Source organism: Etheostoma cragini, chromosome 9 (genome assembly GCF_013103735.1).
Source record: "Etheostoma cragini isolate CJK2018 chromosome 9, CSU_Ecrag_1.0, whole genome shotgun sequence".
In the NCBI taxonomy this organism is placed as follows: domain Eukaryota; kingdom Metazoa; phylum Chordata; class Actinopteri; order Perciformes; family Percidae; genus Etheostoma; species Etheostoma cragini.
Window position 1 is genome coordinate 5,312,840 of NC_048415.1, and position 15,331 is coordinate 5,328,170.

Sequence of the window (15,331 nt, forward strand, 5' to 3'; positions counted from 1 at the left end):
GGGTTGATACAGCATAGCATTGCGACATTTTCCGTGGCAAGACTGTGTCGATACACAGACGCCAGGTATCAATCTTTTATTATATATGTGTTAGTTTTTCTGCTTGACACTCCAATTTTGCATTCAATAACAAAAGTAATCTTTTTAAATAAAAACAGATAATGACAAAGTTTCATTTTGGGGACATTATTTGAAATAGGGAGAAAAAAAACAAATTTGGTTAAAGTGTATGAAATTGTAATAATATCCTACCGTAACATTAGTATCATAATGATAACATATCATGAGTCCTCTGGTGATTCCAACCCATACTATATATGCTTTTATCTCTCATAAAAGAGAACCGCTAAAGACGAAAAAATTAAACACCAACCAGAACAACAATAAACAATTGTGAAAATCTCGATTAAGGCTCCATTGACAAATATTTTCATTTTCAATCAATCTACCCCATTATTGTCTTACTATCAATTGTGCATGTGGTCTAGATTCATCTGACTGACAGTCCACAACCCAAACATATTTGGTTCACTTTCCCATAAATCCTTACATTTGAAAAGCTAGAACTGAAGAATGTTTGCCATTAATGCCAGACACAAATAGCCCACATTAACAATTAATTGATCATTAAAATAGCTGGGGATTCATGTTCTGTTGATCGACTGATCAATCTATGGACTAGTGTAACTGCTACTTACAGCTGGAAGAAAAGTGACCGCAATACTGGAACCAATGCGGGGCCGGGGCAGAAGACATATTCAGATACCTTAATTGTCAGTAAAAGAAGTAATACCTCAGTGTAAAAGTATGCAATTACAAGTGCAAGTCCTATCATCATCAAGTATATGTACATAAAGTATAGAGAAAAATAAATGTACTGTACATGCCAAATGGCAATATGAGATTTGTATCACTAATACCTTAATGTGTAGGCAGCATTTTTGTTATAGTTGGTCCAGCAGAGCTAATTCTAACTACTTTATAACGTGTTGAGCTGTTTAAGGTGTTTTAACCGCAGATGTAAATGCGAGTAAAAAGTAATATTGACTTCCAAAATGTAGTAGAGTAGACACATCAAGTAGCGTTCAAAACTGCACAAAGCTTGAGTCACTGTACTTGTCACAATCACGATAGAGTCTACGAAAACTAACTAGCAAGTGGGTCTACAACGTGTACAAGCCAACAGAGGGCATACTGTTACTGACTGCATTCATCTAGAAAAATGAGGCAGGTTACTGTAGGTGTCTCAAGAACTACATGTAGTATACTCTCAGACTATAACCTGGACTGCTCCACGATGCCAAAGACAGAGACCAAAACTGAAAACATGTTCATTAGATGAAACAGAACAAGGCTATTAGCAGTGACTGCAAAGCCCTACTGAAAAGAAAATGTATGAATATAACCCATCTTAGGGGCAACACGGACAGAGAATCTTTGAAAATGAAGACTGTAATTAAATATTCCCTTTGATTAGAAGAAGCCCTTTTTTTACATGCCGCTTTAGTGTCCATGGCTGCAACTCAGTAAGATACTCAGTACAGTATGTGTGCTGTTCAGTGATAAGACTGACAAAAAAAACTACGGCACATGATCACAGAAATTATGATCCAGACAATGAAACTGTTAACCTTGTACAGGTTTGTAACAGCAGTAATAAAACATTTAGCCGCATGGTTAACAACCCATTGTCATTACAAGCGTGACTGATAAATCTAAATAATGGGCAAGATAGTCTAATAATGTACAGTACCTCAGGCTGCTGGATTTAACAGGTGTGTGTGTGTGTGTGTGTGTGTGTGTGTGTGTTAATGTTTTATATCAAAACATGAAGCTATCATGGTAGAATGGCTGGGGGCTACATGTCAAGACAGGAGGGTATAGCGCACACACACACACACACACACACACACACACACACACACACACACACACACACCTCTCTTCCTGCAGTCATGGCTGTTTCATTAGCTCATCACAGAGCTTGAAAGGCTCTGGGATGAGGGTCTGAGAGAGGATGAAGGGACCATTTAGATAGAAATAGAAGTGGGGAACAGATCTAAATGATTATATACAGTAGTCCTAGTGACAGATGTTGTTACAAATAATAATTTATGCCATTATTTGTCGCATAACACCAGCCTAATTAAATATTTATGGTCATGACAGTACCTGGAAAAATCATGAGATGCATGTCCATGAATACAATTTTAGAAGATGCATATGACAGAAAATCTATGGGAGATTTTGGATATACATGTTGTGCAAAAAGGTGATGAGCCACAGCCTCCTGATATTAAAGAGATTATGCATCAAGGCATCATTTCCACAGACTGAATGACAAATACTGCAGCAGGTAGCCTATGTGTCAATCCATGTTGCCTTACGTTGTAAAGTCGAGTAGTTATCCATCTGTCAGGCTGCTTGTTTAGTTTCTTTTAAATCACTCTGGTGGCTCCTGTGTGGGCCCCGCAGCACCGGACAGGATCAGTACCGGGACGAACCGGGCCGGTGTGAAACCAGGACAGGTACCCGTGAAACCAGCAGCATCTTCAGTACCCCCGAGGCCAGAAAACGGAGGAGGTGAACACAGCAACTCGAGTAGTGTGACTCATTTTAGGATCATTCAGTAGGGTTTAAATCCAAGTCGGGTACACACACCGTTTTCAATCAGATCTGCTTGGTGGTTTAGTTGCAAGATGCTTCGCTCCGCCTCCATGAAAAAAATAAAAAAATAAAATAAAAAGCTAAGATGCAGGCACACACCGGTAAAGAGAAAGGTCAGTGTGCGGTTATGGAAATCACACCGGAGAAATGGATCCGTTAGGAAAAGAGCGGTGCACTGTTTCTTCTTCTCCGTTACCGTAAAGCCGCTGCAGGGAGAGAACACATTCAGCAGGAGCGTCTCCTCCCATCTATCCCCCGAAGAGAGAGAGAAAGAGAGAGAGAGAGAGAGAGAGAGAGAGAAAGAGAGAGAGAAAGGGAGAGGGAGAGAGAGAGAGAGAAAGAAAGAGAGAAAGAAATGAAGATGGAACAAGGACGCCAGAGTAGGTGCGTTTGCGCGCGCGCATGAAAGTGTGTGCCAGTGTGTCATAAACCTAAATGTGCACAGATGTGTGTATGTGTGGGAAAAAGAAGAATGGACTCACCTTTTTTATCTCATTGTGTCACTTTCACTGCCACACGCGCACGCGCACACACACACACACACACACAGACACGCACCATGAAGGTGTCCCTGAGACTGTTGCCATGCTGCCTTAATCTTTTTCTGTGAGAGAAATGTTTCTTCTGTGGACAAAAATAGCTCATGTTGCTAAAGATGATTTTAAATTATAGAAGTTGTTATGTGGGTGTCAAATGTTTAATCACCCTACTTTGTTTTTCTAAACATGTATATAGGGCTATTCTCATAGTTGATTAATATGCTGATAATTTAATGGTTTGGTCTACTAGATATCAGAAAACAGTTGTGTGATGTTATCAAATCAACAAAGTCTGGATGAATACCTTAAAAAACGTAGTCTTGTAATTGACTAACAATAAAATTGCTGATTTTCTGGCAATCAATTAACAGTTGCAGCTCTACACCGATAATAAAACCACTGCAAATATTCATGTACAGGTACTGAGCATGTGTGTGTACTTCAGGCCTGTGTGTAGTGTGTAATAACAACAGAGTGAAAACATTATAATTCCCTTGCAGGATTAAAAAACGTTGTATGTGTATGTATTTATATTATTGTTATTTTCCAACCTCCTGTTAAAGAGGATAAAGGTTGCTTATTAGCACAAGCTAAAATCCAAGCAAAGACAACCTTAATGATATATAAATATATATATATATATATATATATATATATATATATATATATATATATATATATATATATATATATATATATATATATATATATATATATATATATATATATATATATATAATATTGGAGTCATGCAAGATGGTCAAAATCAAAGCCCAAGAGTTTGACACATCCAGACATATAAGATTCTACATTTTATATGATGCAACTTGATTTTGTCTTTCATTATGCCCCGACCATTATGTCATAACCACGTCATATTGTAATTATCGTATAGCATGATACAAATTTCTGGATTGGAGAAAACACACCAACATCCAAGTTGTAATTACAAATGAGAAAGGTTTTTATTGTTTTCATTATTGTTTTCACCAAGTTGGACTTGGTGCTTAACAAAACAGAAGTACCTAAAACAACTCAAATAACACAAGTAGGCTATCTCATGTCATTCAGTTGTTCAGTTTGTGTTAAATTGTCAGTTTTTATTCTCACACACATCCAACTCTGCAATCACACAACCTTCTTCAGTTTTCCAACGATGTGAGTCCTTGCAAGTCTTACATTTTTCCAATCTCTGCCATTCCTCCCATGTGATGCAAACACAGAATAAGACCCTTCCTGCTTTGTAAACGCCCATTTCGTTAAAAATTTCCATTTTTCCAGTTTGTCACGCAGGCTTTCTATTACAAATATGCTATTTCCATCCACAAGCTGAGACAACCCAAATGGCATCATCATCATGGTTATTTGATCCTCCACAGTCACAGAAAGACATTACACTACTGTTTACAGGCTGGATAGTACTCAAAACGACAAATGAACAGATCTGCATGTGGAGTGCCTCTTTCAGTGGCAATTTTTTTTTTTTAAATGCTACTCCACAAAGACATGATCAACCCTGCAGGTCTTCCAATCTGAGCAGCGATGGCAGCAGTAGGATGTTAATCACAGATGACATTATCAGCACCTGTCCCCACTGCCGAAGACGTATTTAAAAAAACTAAAATGTGTTTGGCATTATGCCAGGGATAATTATGTCCCTCCTCTTCTTTATCCTGCTCTTGACTGACACTTTAGCTTCCAAAACTAAATCTGAACCTAAAAGGTAAAGGTGCCATCTATCAAAAATGATAACCACAGTGATATGAAGATTTAGCTCTCTAGCTCATTATTTGAATTGAGCATTGTAAACTTCAAAATTTAAATGTATTTGTCACCACTGACATTAGTGCTACACGCCAAATGACTGCACCAGTTGGCAGAAAAATTCAAACATTTCTTGAAAATATATATTGATGGTAGTCCAGAGGCTAAAAATGAGTTTTGCATAAACAGCTGTGAGAAATCCAAATAACGTGGAAAGACATTTCAGCAACGTGGCAATTTAAAATACAAGATTTTAGGCGGCTATTATGGGACAATGTATAAGCCGTTGCTCTAAACACGTAATCCGCCCGCAATCCCTCCAGTCCTACTTTTTAATTCGCTTTATATGCTTGTATAGATTGTCATACAGCTTTAACAATGCAACTGTATAGCAGCATCTGTGGCACAGTTATGATTGCATAGTTGTGATAGTTGCAGAACTGCAGAGGACCCCTGTTGGTATTGTGATGGACATCATAGAAGTGAACAGCCAGAGCTTAGAGCTCAAAGCAAGGCAAACTGCTGCTCATAGTCAGTAGCCTACTGAGTGGGCTGCTGTTTTGTGGCTGTCTGAGCCCAATCAGCTCCTCCACAGCCAGCATGAGGCCCATTACATTTTATTTGTTGCCTTTAATTTCACTTTGCAAAGCAATAAAACCCCTTCACAGACTTGACAACAAAATATGAGCAGGTTGTTGCTTAATCATTAGCTAATTTTCCTGTGCACTTTTTCACCTCAGCTACTCAAATTGGACTGATCAGCGAAGAAGAACATCAATGTTGCACAATTTCTGCAAAACTCAGATTAAGATTAAGTCCAATAGTAACAACATTTCTCGCTTTTACAACACCTGCACATGGCAAAGTGCGGATAAGGTTAAGAAAAATGGTTATTGCAAATTGTTAATGTATGGTTAGGGCTAGCTAATAAACATACACTTGGTAGCATGTCCCTACTTTCTGCCCGGCTATCTTTGTTGGGAGCATCGGCACTGGACATTAACTTTTTTTTTGTATTGGGACAATTACTGTACATTGTATGAACCAATAGCACTGTATAGTCTAAAGTCATTTCCAATGCTCCTCCCACAATTGACCATTGAAATACACTAAAACTCTAAAATACAAATCAAAACAAAACATAAACAATAGAACAATAAGTTGATCATAAAACTCACTGACAAACAGCAGGTCATTCATGACTACATTACTCTGTTTTAACTGGAGTTTAAAATGATTCTAGCCATCATCCATTTCAATTCTGAATCATCTAGTATGGACATTGTTGCAACTGGGCTGAGATTAAAGAGGCAAGCATGTGGCTCAATTCCATGACCATGAGAATAAATTTGTTTGGGGAAGGTGGCTGCCCCTCCCTTATAACCATTGCTGAGGAGCCCTTGAGCACTGCACCTAACCCACAGCTGCTTCATTCAGCCTGCTCTGAAAAGATCACACTGCATTCATCTACTCAAACAAAGGTCCAAAACAAAAAGCAAATCAAATACATTAGATGAGACATCTATTTAAAGCTGTGATCAAATTAAGAAAATGTCTGATTGGGATTCTGATTATGTTTGCCTAAATGAGATAAAAATAAAAAGATAGCTGCCTTCAAAAAGGGTCCGTCTCAGTCAGGAGGGTTTTTAAATTCTCATGATCTAAATCCAAACAATAACAATGATATTTCATCCAACAGGAGGACTGCCAGGCGTAGAAATGGCACGTCCTAGGTCATGACAACAACAGAAGGCTTGAAACTGGAGCCGTAAAGAAAGATTTCTACAACATATTTCTACATATATATATATATACAAGTTGATCAAATATGGCTGCTATCCTGGCTTCAACTGACCTCCGACACTTGATAACTAAACATGACTGAGGACCTTCAGCGCTACTTCAATCCACTGTACTCAACTCAAACACATAGTATCCTTATGCCATCTGTGCCAGTTGGCAGGATAAAGCTTCAGTTAAACCCAGATGGCAGCCCTGGGACTCTCCAAGATTGACTGACTTTAACACAGTCTGGGAGAAAACAGGAAGCTTGCCAGTCAACAACTCAACTCTCTCTTTCTTTATTCCTCTCTCTCTCTCTCTCTCTCTCTCTCTCTCTCTCTCTTTCTCTCTTGCTCTCTCTCTCTTGTCACCCTGAGGATTTTATTTCCGGGGATGAAACTGGACGGGAAAAAGATTAATTCAAAGTCCTGTTCATCAGCTAGGACTACGTTTTTTGTTCTATTTTTTTGTGACTGCGTTTGTTGCCTGTTGCCAACAATTTAGGGGAGCCTTAGGGGCTTTTTAGTCAAAGTGTATAGACACAATTTAGTGTGGAAACAATCAACAAGTTTTGATTTCAAACAATAAAGTGGTCTACCTTAAGAACATGGATAATTGCACAAACAGAAAAAGCATAATTCTAAATCACATTATAAATGCTAATTTGATAAATAGGTGTATATATATATGGGAAGATGTAAGCCTAATTTTGTATTGACTCCTTTTTGGTTTAGACTGGTAAGAGTTTTTGTATTACATTTTGTAAAAATGTTGAGGAACCTTTGAACATTTGTCATTTTTGTTGCTCATGGTTTTTCTACATCCAGCTGTGCAATGGCCCGTTGTTTGAGTACAGTGATGTGTTACATTACCACAGTTCAACCCTCCTGTTGTCCTCGGGGCAAATTTGACCAAGTTTCAAAAAGTTACTCTGTCAGACGTTTGGGTTTCTTTCAACCAAATAGTCAAAAAATATAAAGTGGATGGTTCTTCACAAGAACAATAAATGATCAGTTCACTACTCTTATAGGATCTGATCTCAGTGTCAGGAAGTATTGCGTGATATCAGGTCTCGCGATGTAACAAAATGCTTCACGGCACTGCACACATACGGAAGAAGAAACAACAACTTAGGAAAACATTGTCGGAGGAACAGAGAAAGAGGAAACGGCAGATTGACCGAGCGAGGAGTCAGACACAAGTAAACATGGGAGTTGCCAAAGATCTATTCCAAAACTGTAAGGGGAGCTCTATAGAGGAATCTGCGAGCAAAAAAACAGCAAGCTAAAGCAAGAAAACAGTGAAGAAATGGCCAAAACTGCATAGCAAACAAACAAAAAGGTCAAAAAGGGTCAAAAACATTGACAAAAACATCAGAAAAAGTGACAAAAACATGTAAAGAAATTACTAAAATGTTTTCAATTTTAATGTTGACACAAAAAGTTGTTGGTCAAGGTATAGACAACACAAGCAAAAAAAGCAGTGAGCCAGAAGGGGCCAGGCTTTACACTGAAATCAAATCAATGAGGAGCTTCATGCTGTGTCTATTTATGACTAACTGCTTTTTTCAATAGTCCAATCCCAACACCATTATTATAGGCTTACTGATTGTAGAAGTGTACATGCATAATAAGCTGTGCAAGTTGTGCATTTCCTATAAAGAGAAATTATGTACTGTACAAGAAATGTATACACATCATATTCTTATTCTTCTTTCAGGGTTAGAAATTCATGCAAGGACATTTACAAACATTTTCAATTTTCTCTAATATAATATTAATACATTTTATTTGTAATGCCCTTTACATTTCAAAAAGAAATCTCAAAGTGCTAATATAATCTAAAATGCACTGCAAGATTAACAAGGCATCATATCATAAGAGCCTTGTTGTCAAGCAACTCAGGTGAAAAGTTATCAAATTTAAACACAATGCCTGAGAAACAGCCTGTTTTACTCTCTGTGTAACACTTTGATGGGCCAAACTAATTTTAAGGGAGCCAGGTCTAGCCTGAAGGTTCCTATTTCAGGCAGATCACATTCAGCTGATTTTTGCCCACAGGTCCTATTTTGGGCAGCTCTGGTTTAGAAAGCCAAGCATGGATCCGCTATAAAACATAGGCAGCACTGCGGTACATTTAGAGAGCTCGCTTATTTTTGGTACCAAATTGCTAATGCTTCAAAACCACTCATACCTATTCTGTAATGGAAATACAACAGCGATGTTCATTTCACAGTGGCAGGAGAGTTAAAACTGCAAACGGAGTACATTTTGGCATTTCTCACTATGCTGCAAAAGGGCTGTTTGAGGGTTCAGACTGGATTTTAAGGTTGAGTTTAAAATTAGGGAAAAGTTAAGCTTTGTCTGGGGTTTAGTTATGTAGTCGTGACAGTTGAGGAAAGGGTTAGGGAAAGGATGGTTCTGAATATCACACAGGTACAAACGTGTGTCTCAGGGGAGGATAGCGGCTGAGAGACCAGTATGTTCTCAAGCAACTTCGAAGAGGAGTGTCTTCAACACACACACACACACACACACACACACACATATACACACACACACACACACACACACACACACACACACACACACACACACACACACACACACACACACACACACACTGCATCTCACTATCTTTGTGGGTATCTGCCATTGACATACTGCATTCCCTAGCACCTTACCCTAACCTTAATCATCACAACTATAAATGTCTAACTTTAACCTTACCAGCACCATAACCTAATTCTAACCCTTATCCTAAAACCAGGTCTTAACTCTTAAAAGCCCTTTAAAGTTGTGGGGTCTAGCATTTTGGCCCCACAAAGCTATCCAGACCCCACAAGTATAGTGCATTCCAGGGGTTTGGACCCCGCAAATGTAGTTAAACCAGAACACACACACACACACACACACACACACACACACACACACACACACACACACCAAAATAAATAATATGAGTATGTGATGGTGCACAGCAGGTTGTCTTGCAGCCATCTGACAGCCTGGTGGGTGCATTGCCAACACAAATAGGTATGTCATTAAATCACTGAAGCATCAATAGTTGCTTTCTGTTAAGATGTTTACTAAGTTAATGTTGCCAAGCAACACTTACAATTCTAGCCAGTAAGAGGGGCTTTAGCCAAAATCACTTGGCAACACAAATATGCAGAGACATGCAAAGAAAAAGTACTAAAGAATCAATGCCTTTGCATTATGTCACATTATGAATAGCTGCTGTAATCAAGGCCACCTGGGTCAAGTTCAAATCATTTTAAATAAAGCTTCTTTAGCATAGGTCATTTTAACATGAATAGAATAATGACATTCTAAGGTAAATCCCTGACGGTGTGTGGGGCACAAGGAAGAAAATTAAATCAGAAGGCCACAAAGTTCTGAATGCACATTCACCAGAATGTGGTTTCAATTGAACAATCCGTTGCTAGTAGAAAAACACTTACAGTTTAACTGACGTTGCCACATCCACCTTTTTCTCAGAATTGAGAACAAACAAATATGAAAAGACATCTTCAATCAACTCCCCACCATAGCAATGTCACCATGACAACAAATGGCCCATAACCTCAACAAAGTCATTTTCACCCAAACCAATATCCTATCCTAAACTTTACCAAGTCCTTAAAACAAAGATCACAAAACCCTGTTTGTTTTTTTAGAAAACATAAACATTTTTGTCACTTTATTTGAAGGACTTTCTTGGCTAGATTAGCGGTGTTGTAATTCTTTTGGGGACTAAATGTTGTTCTTTCACTGGTGAAACTTTGTCTTCCTGGCATAAGGGACAATGTAATTTTCAGATCGACTTTAATCCTACTATGATCAAACACAGTGGTTTCATTTATTTGAACAACGGCAGTTAGTTGACACAGATGGGCTCTGTGACTGGTGAGGAAAAACTGAAACAAAAATAAACTAAAACCTGGCTCACCTTTTTCTGGACAACCACATCATCCAGCAAGACACTGCAGGGGCCAATCAAATACATACAAGTGTGCATTCTTGGTAGATTACTTGACGTGAATGCTGTATATCTACTTTTTACCTTGTTAGCGTTGCAACAAAAGATAGAAGAATTGCTTTCCAGAGCTGTCTCAGAGTATTACAAACTACTTTGCAGGGTTTTGGCATTCACTCTCAGACTTGTTACTCAAATGGGCCATATTTCATTTTCTCACTATAGCCCACCAAATCACACATAGGTTAATGTGTCTGTCTTCCAAAACTCTATCGACACCCAAGTGTTTCTTTGTGGCTTTAGTTTGGTGAAAGGATTCATCAATGGTTAATGATCACAAAGTGGGTTTTTATTTATATTTTTTTTTACTTTTAGAGATTTGACTTCTAGACAGGAGACAGCACAGCCAAACTAATTCCTATTGTGTGGAATTATAATGAATGTTACGGCTCCAGTCTATATCAAACACTGCACACCAGAGGAGTGCAGAGCAAAACAAACAATTAGTGTTCAGTAAATTGTAACTCTCCATAAAACTACATGAACAGAGTTGACACAAATGTACACGTGATGATCCGGGAAATGTACATACAGTAGGTGAGGGATTTATTGAGGTTTCTATAATTCATAGGTCTATGAATAAATGATATGAGTTCATAATGTAATTCATGGAGACACTAACTCAACTCCAATCACCAAGTAGTGAGGAACAGTGCCCCTCTCTCTCTCTCTCTCTCTCTCACACACACACACACACACACACACACACACACACACACATACAATAATAATGTAATATAACATTGTGTGAATAAATACTCAAAACATGAACTGACAACTCCCCATTTGCAGGCTACACTTGCTTGCTTGGGGAGCCATCGGTGGCCGTGAGCCCTTAAACCCTTGTTTAATTTGTTCATGCCTCGGGCAATAACGATAAATACATCAGCTGTTCCAATAAACTGCTTTAGAAACAGACTTATTAACTTTGGTCTCCATGGTCAGCAGTATATTTTGAGTGCCTCTATAATCTGTTCCTCTAGAAGTCTAAAACCACAACGTTCTACTGTAAGAAAACATTAGATAAGAGAACGCAGGGGGAGAGCAGAACAGTAGGCAGCCTTGTCCACAGTCTTCTTCCTGCCAGTAGGACATATTAATGTTTGCGGTGGAAACACAGTTATATGACTTACTGTTTCATTTTCTTTTTCTGGGGCCAAAAAGCTGCCCTTTATAAATCTGTCTTGTGCATGTTGCCCATTATTGTCTTCATTGTAAACCTTAAGATCTGTTAAGTATTGGATGTGGGAAGAGACCAAGTTTTAGTCTGCTCCCACTGAGATGACTAATTGGCTGTCTAGTTGGGTTGCCAGCTGACCAGCAGGCTAAACGACTGACTGACAATGGAGAGACTCGTTAAGGAAAGACTGGAAATACATGGGATTACATGGCAGGTAGGAGCTGGTATTTGGACGATGTGGTAAGCTGCAACAGTGCACGACGGAGAAGGTGTAAACATGGTAGGATGCCAAAGCAGCTCCAGCTCATGTAGTACTTTACTGAGTTAAAATCATTGACGGTGGATGTTTTTAAGAATGCAGGTCAACTGGACTGTTTTAAAAACCTTCCTGTTGACCCCATTCAATAAATTATTACATAAAAAATGCTTGACAAACCTTTTTTTGCTTCATATTGAATGACTTTTCCTGATTTAGTGGGGACAAGTTGGTAAACATAAAAGTAATAGGATGATATATTTCAATTTCTTGTATGCATTTTGTACGCACTGGTGTTCCTAGGGGTCATTTGACCACAGGCTGTTTTAGCTGTGTAAAACATAGAAAATATGAACATTTTACACAAATTTGCTGAGATGTATTTTGGCTTAGATGATTGTTTTGGCTGATATTGAGGTCACTTTCACATGCAGGTTGTTGCAATTTCACAATCTTCAATTCCCCTCCCCTAACCCCACCAGACACACACACACACACACACAAACACACACACAAACACAAACACATGCACACAGGGACAATCTTGCTCCCGCACTTTGAGGGAGGGAAAATATGGTTCCCGGAGGGGTGGTTTGTATCACATGAGGGGAGGGGCAAACAGATAAAGCTCAAACGCAGGCACTGCAGCCTTCTAAACCATTTCTCTTGGTGCTCGATGTGCTCTTTCTGTACAATCACTCTCATTCGAAAATGGCCTCCAAGAAAAGGTTTTCTGTCAGCAAAGTTTTGGCACCGCTCTTTGGCACTGAAAGTGACAGAGGAGAATGTGTTTGAAGCATCCTCCTCTGATGAAAATGAAACTCTTGGGGTTGACCCTTCTGTTGTCTCTCAACCACCAGCAGACACATTACCTTCCAAAAATGTAAAATGATCATGGTCCCTCGCCCCACTTGAACAACAGGGTAGACTTAGTGCTGCTACTGTGATAAAAAAAATGATTCCAGGCCCCACCAGATATGCTGTCAGAAATGTCCAAGACACATAATCATCATTTGAGCTTTACATGACACCATCAATTGAAAAAGATATAGTTGAGATTCCCAAATTAAGACGGCAGTTGGAAAGATGTGGATGTGACGGGCCTCCATGCCTACATTGGGTTGCTCATTTTGGCAGGAGTGTGCAAGTCATAAGGTGAAGTCATAGGAAGCCTTTGGAATGCTGACACTGGAAGGGCAATATTTCCAGCCCCTGTCTCTGAAAACATTTCTCTACAATCCATACCCCCACGTGACTGTGGATAATGTCTCTTTGTTTTTTTTCCCGGTTGCCGTCCCTTCAGACAATATATACCATGCAAACCTGCCAAAAATGGCATGTGCAAAATGCATATGCAAATATGGAATATGCAGGTTTAGGGTGTGTGTGTGTTTGTGTGTGTGTGTGTGTGGGGGGGGGGGGGTTTAGTTATAGATGTAAGTAAATTTGAGGATAACAGGAATAAAATATTCATGCTATTGAAAAATCTTTCATGTAGAAAGCCAAACTGCCTATTTTGAAACCAGAAGTCCCTGATGGCTTTTCAAGACCAGAGCAGATATTCACTGGTTTGTTATTACTCTCTGAAAAAGCCAAGTCTGTTTAATGTCCTCTCACTCTGCCTATCTTTCTGAATCTGAGAGTACATTCAGCCTTCATACTGCATTGGGCATTTGTGAATGGGTGTTGCTAGGTAACTGGAGTGCAGTAAACCGTAGCCATTTGGTTCTTGTATTTAGAATGATTAAGGATTAAGACAAAAATTGTAAGCACTGGAGCAGATAAGCTAACTAGAGGAATTCTGTGCAAAAGAGAAGCTTTGGAATTTCTAATTAGTTCTTTGAGACTGACCTATTCACCATTTAAAATTTGCCAAATAAAAAATGCCAGATGATTCCCTCCCCAAAGTCACCAAAAAATAAATGAAAAATCAGTTAGTGCAGGTTGAAATAGTTTTCAATGTTTTAAAGTAAGGGAAGTTTTAGTTTGGCATTCTGTGTAGGTACAATCAAATAAGTAAGGGGTGGCCATTGATCGCTATCTTGCACCTACAAGACAAATAAACGCAGAAATCATATGAATTACACATTTATTTCATGAGGAATTCCCACACAAATACATTTTTTATTACCTCTTATGTGGTCGTATCTGTAGTCATCCTGTTGTGACTTCTTTTTGCAAAATACTTTCCTGTGTAAATAAAGACACACTCAATTGTCCTAATAATATAGTTTCAGGTAAAAATGAATGGCATGTATTGCCGTTTAAATTAATTTTCAATCACATCCATATGAAAACTAGACACGCCTGAATACACATCCACACACACACACACACACACACACACACACACACACACACACACACACACACACACACATACACACACACACACACACACACACAATTTGCTGTGCTCATCTTCATGTCTTGTTTACTAACTATCCAGCATGTAATCATCTTGTTCTTACTGCTACAACAGCCCTTTCCAGTTGTGAAAAATCCTATGCATGTCACACTTAGTTAGCTGTGAGATTCAGCCAGCAGCTTCTGCCTACAGTATGGGCATGATTCTGGTGAATTATGGGTAATTCTTGACATGGTCAGAGGTCAGTCATCCTGTCATCTTCTATTTAACATTGTCCTCATTTCTTCATCGCTGGGTGTACATCACTTTTTGCATGCTCCGCCGTTTATGGTTTTCTGTCATATCATATTTTTGTACACTTTCCTTAGTTTCATTTCTCTCTTTATGATATCAGCACAAAAGTAAACAGAGACACACCAAAGATCTGGGTGCACTTTCATGTGAGCTTGCAGGCTAAAAACACAATTGGGGAGTTTGTATTGCTTTAGCAATGCTATTTTGGTCTGCATGTGAGGGTTATATTGCTTTGATCCTAAATAAGAAGAAAGAAAATTGATTTTCCGTGTCTTAATGTCTACATCTCTCTATTCACTTTTCGTTCTCCTCCCCGCACTCTATCTCACACTTTCTGCCTCTCACTGTCATTCCTCCTCTCCCTCACTTGCGTCAGCGCTTCTGCCTGCTGATGAATATATGAATGAGATTAAAACAAAGACACACACACACACACACACACA

The 15,331-nt window shown here is 38.8% G+C and overlaps 1 protein-coding gene across 12 annotated transcripts in view; it reads right to left on the reverse strand.

The window, feature by feature from the left end:
- The window catches only part of lrrc7 (leucine rich repeat containing 7), a 108,582-nt gene that overhangs the window by 65,596 nt on the left and 27,655 nt on the right, over positions 1–15,331 (reverse strand). For 5 of the 12 annotated variants that reach the window (XM_034881545.1, XM_034881543.1, XM_034881540.1 and 2 more), the window contains exon 1: positions 2,388–2,946. The exons of 3 other annotated variants lie outside the window; for them this stretch is intronic. In XM_034881545.1, the coding sequence (XP_034737436.1) occupies positions 2,388–2,412 (25 nt within the window). In that variant the 5' untranslated portion in view covers positions 2,413–2,946. Of the gene's footprint in view, positions 1–2,387; positions 2,949–15,331 lie in introns of those variants that run through there. 4 more of the 12 variants (XM_034881534.1, XM_034881533.1, XM_034881539.1 and 1 more) reach the window with 2 other exon arrangements.